A 417-nucleotide genomic window follows, 5' to 3' on the forward strand; every position below is an offset into this window, starting at 1 on the left:
TGCTGCTGCTGCTGCTGCTGCTGCTGCTGCTGCTGCTGCTGCTGAGGATCACTGCGTAGAAAGTATAGAAGCAAGAGGAGTGCATGCAGTGTATAGTTCGGGTGTATAGGCACCTCTAGGTCCTCCAGCAGCTCCAGCAGCAGATGCTCAAGGGGTCTACCACCAACAGCCCAGCGGCACTTGCTGCTGCTGCTGCTGCTGCTGCTGCTGCTGCTGCTGCTGTTGTTGTTGTCTTGGGTTGTTGAGCTGTCTTCTTGCTGTTCTTGCTTCTCCTGCTGCTCTTCCTTTTGCTGCTGCTGCTCCTGCTGCTGCTCCTGCTGCTGCTGCTGCTCCTCTTCTGGCGGCGCCAGCAGCTGCAGCAGCTGCTGCAGCACGTCCTCTGACTCGGGCATCAGATCCTTGCAGCCCCGCCAGCTC

The 417-nt window shown here is 59.0% G+C and overlaps 1 protein-coding gene across 1 annotated transcript in view; it reads right to left on the minus strand.

The window, feature by feature from the left end:
* The window catches only part of EMH_0074530 (chromatin remodelling complex protein SNF2L, putative), a gene marked incomplete at both ends in the record, with an annotated part of 2141 nt that overhangs the window by 839 nt on the left and 885 nt on the right, over window positions 1-417 (minus strand). The window contains one exon of the mRNA XM_013499479.1: window positions 114-415. Coding sequence (XP_013354933.1) covers window positions 114-415 — 302 coding nt within the window. The remainder of the gene's footprint in view (window positions 1-113; window positions 416-417) is intronic.

Source organism: Eimeria mitis, genomic scaffold, assembly GCF_000499745.2.
Source record: "Eimeria mitis Houghton genomic scaffold, Emh_scaff4361, whole genome shotgun sequence".
In the NCBI taxonomy this organism is placed as follows: Eukaryota; Apicomplexa; class Conoidasida; order Eucoccidiorida; family Eimeriidae; genus Eimeria; species Eimeria mitis.